This window comes from Nestor notabilis, unplaced genomic scaffold, assembly GCF_000696875.1.
Source record: "Nestor notabilis isolate BGI_N333 unplaced genomic scaffold, ASM69687v1 scaffold16832, whole genome shotgun sequence".
Classification (NCBI taxonomy): Eukaryota; Metazoa; Chordata; class Aves; order Psittaciformes; family Psittacidae; genus Nestor; species Nestor notabilis.
The window spans coordinates 10,328-12,783 of NW_009918875.1; the positions used below are offsets into that span (position 1 = coordinate 10,328).

The 2,456-nt window shown below is 62.1% G+C and overlaps 1 protein-coding gene across 1 annotated transcript in view; it reads right to left on the reverse strand.

Moving 5' to 3' along the window:
- Positions 1-2,456, reverse strand: part of OBSL1 (obscurin-like 1) — a 15,038-nt gene that overhangs the window by 5,125 nt on the left and 7,457 nt on the right. The window contains 4 exon segments of the mRNA XM_010009961.1: positions 237-523; positions 613-888; positions 1,135-1,410; positions 1,733-2,005. Of these exon segments, the coding sequence (XP_010008263.1) occupies positions 237-523; positions 613-888; positions 1,135-1,410; positions 1,733-2,005 (1,112 nt within the window).

The window sequence follows — 2,456 nt, forward strand, 5'->3', positions numbered from 1 at the left end:
GGGAAAGACGTGCGGTCCCCACAGGAGCACCAGCCTGTGCTGGCTGCTGCAATGTCTGGATCCTGTCCGGATGTCCTCTGGCTGCAGCTGGGCAGCGCAGGGTTTCTAGAGCCCCCCCTCCCTGTATTACCCCAGCAGCCTCCCCGTGCTCACTACCACCAGCCCAGCCCCGCACCAGCCTGGTAGCAGCCAGGGACCCACCTCAGTCCCTGCCACACCGACCACCCCCATGGGACCTCCTGATCACCTTCCACATTGACAGTGAAGACGATGCTGTCATCACCGGTGTCGCAGAGATACTCCCCTGCATCCCTGCCCGTGGTACCCAGGACAATGAGAAAGCGTCGTGCCCCATCCTCCTCCAACCGCACACGTCCTGTGTCCTGCAGCTTCTCCCCATCCTTGTACCATTTCACCTCCCCATGGGCATGTGAGAGGTGCACCTCCAGCACCAGGTCCTCCATGGCTCGGCAATGCCGTTGCGTTGGAAGGGCATCCCTCTCCAGGATTCTGACTAGTGGGTCTGCAGTGCCCAACACCAACAAAGCAGGGGGCTCCAGAGTCTATTCACCCAGCACCATCCACCAGGCTCCCCCCCAGCCTCTTACTCACCTAACACTTGGACAGTGAAGGTCACTGTGTCGTCAGTGGCATTGCAGATGTATTTTCCAGAGTGCTCAGCCTGGGCCATGGGAATTAGCAGGCGGCGACGAGCACCGTCCTCCTCCAGGACCAGGCTGCCTCCAGCCTCCAGCCTGATGCCCTCCTTGGCCCAGTACACGTGTGCATCCGCACGGGACAGCTCACAGCGCAGTGCCACCGTCTCTCCCTGGGACACCATCACGACAGGGACAGGTCTGTGGGGCTGCAGGATCCTCACTGGTGGCTCTGCAAGGATGGTGATGTGATGCAAAGTGTGATGTGTGTGCTGTGATGCAAAGCAGTGCGGGGACAAAGTGACCCCAGGGACACCTCTGCTGCCACCCCCAGGCAAGCATCCATGCTGGGTGGCCTAGGGTGTGGGCACCCACCAGCTTCATCACCATAGAGGAGCCAGTCCCCCTTGGCCAGGCTGGGAAAGACCCTGTGGCCAGAGCCCTATCAGTGCCTCCCTGCTCCCAGGTCCCCACTGACCTGACACTTTGACATCGAAGGAGACGGCCTCATCCTTGCTCTCACAGATGTACTCGCCCGTGTCCTCCACACTGCTCCTGGGGATGAGGAGGCAGCGCCAGGCTCCCTCCACCACCAGTAGCAGGTTATCAGTCTCGTCCACCTCCAGCCCATCCTTGAACCATCGCACAGGAGCATGTGGCACAGAGAGCTCACATCGCAGCTCCACACGCTCCAGTGCCTGCACCAGCAGCTCCAGCGAGCGCTGCAGAGGGTGCAGGATCCTCACTGGTGGCTCTGCCAGGGATGCGGAAGAAGGGTGTGAGACCTTCTCACTGGCTCTGTTGTCCCTACTTAATGTCACTTGTGTCCCTGTAGGGCTGAGTGGGTGCTACAGCCTCCTGCCCCGGTGCAAAGGGACAGGAGCTGTTCAAGGACACAGGCAGTGGGCCCATGGTGCCAACCCATCATAGCTGAAGGGGGACACCCACCAGTCCCTGGGTAAGGCAGCTGCAGCCCCTCCTCTGCAATGCTGAGGGCAGGAATCAGGGCTGGGACCCCACGGCACAGAGCCAGGGCAGTGCTGCCCTTCCCAGGACACCCCTGCTGTGCCACCAACCTGCCACGGAGACGTGGTAGGAGACAGACACATCCCCAGCATCGCAGACAAACTCCCCTGTGTCCTGTGGCCGGGCACAGGGCAGCACCAGCTGCCACCGCAGTCCCTCCTGCTCCAACCCCTGGCTCGCGCCTGCCTCCACCTCCTCCCCACCCTTGTACCAGCGCACTGGGGCCACCGGGCGGGACAGCTGGCACCACAGCTCCACACGCTGCCCAGTCATGTAGGCATGGGGGGCCTCCTTGTTGGAGCTGATAATCTTCACTGGTGCTTCTGCTGGGAGACACATAGAGGGGCTCAGCCACGGTACTGGGTGAGCCGCACATGAGGACAGGCACCCCCCAGGCAGCTTACCTCTCACAGTCACCCTGAAGCTGGCGGCACCATCCCCAGCATTGCAGGTGTATATCCCTGAGTCAGACAGTGTGGCTGTCGAGATGTGCAGCCTCTGCAAGCACCCCTCTGAATGGGTGGCCAGGACTTCGGTCAGGACCACAGCCTTGCCATCCTTCAGCCAGTGGACAGGGGCATCTGGGGGGGAAACCTGGCATTCCAGCAGCACAGGCAACCCTGCCAGCACCTCCTGGAGCTGCTGTGCCTTGGGCACCGGGGCGATGCAAACCTGTGGGGCTGAGAGGACCAAGATCCTGTGCCACATGGCCTCCATCCTACCTGCCTGGGGGCTAGCAGCCAGCATGATCCCAGCCCTGCAGCACTGGCAGGC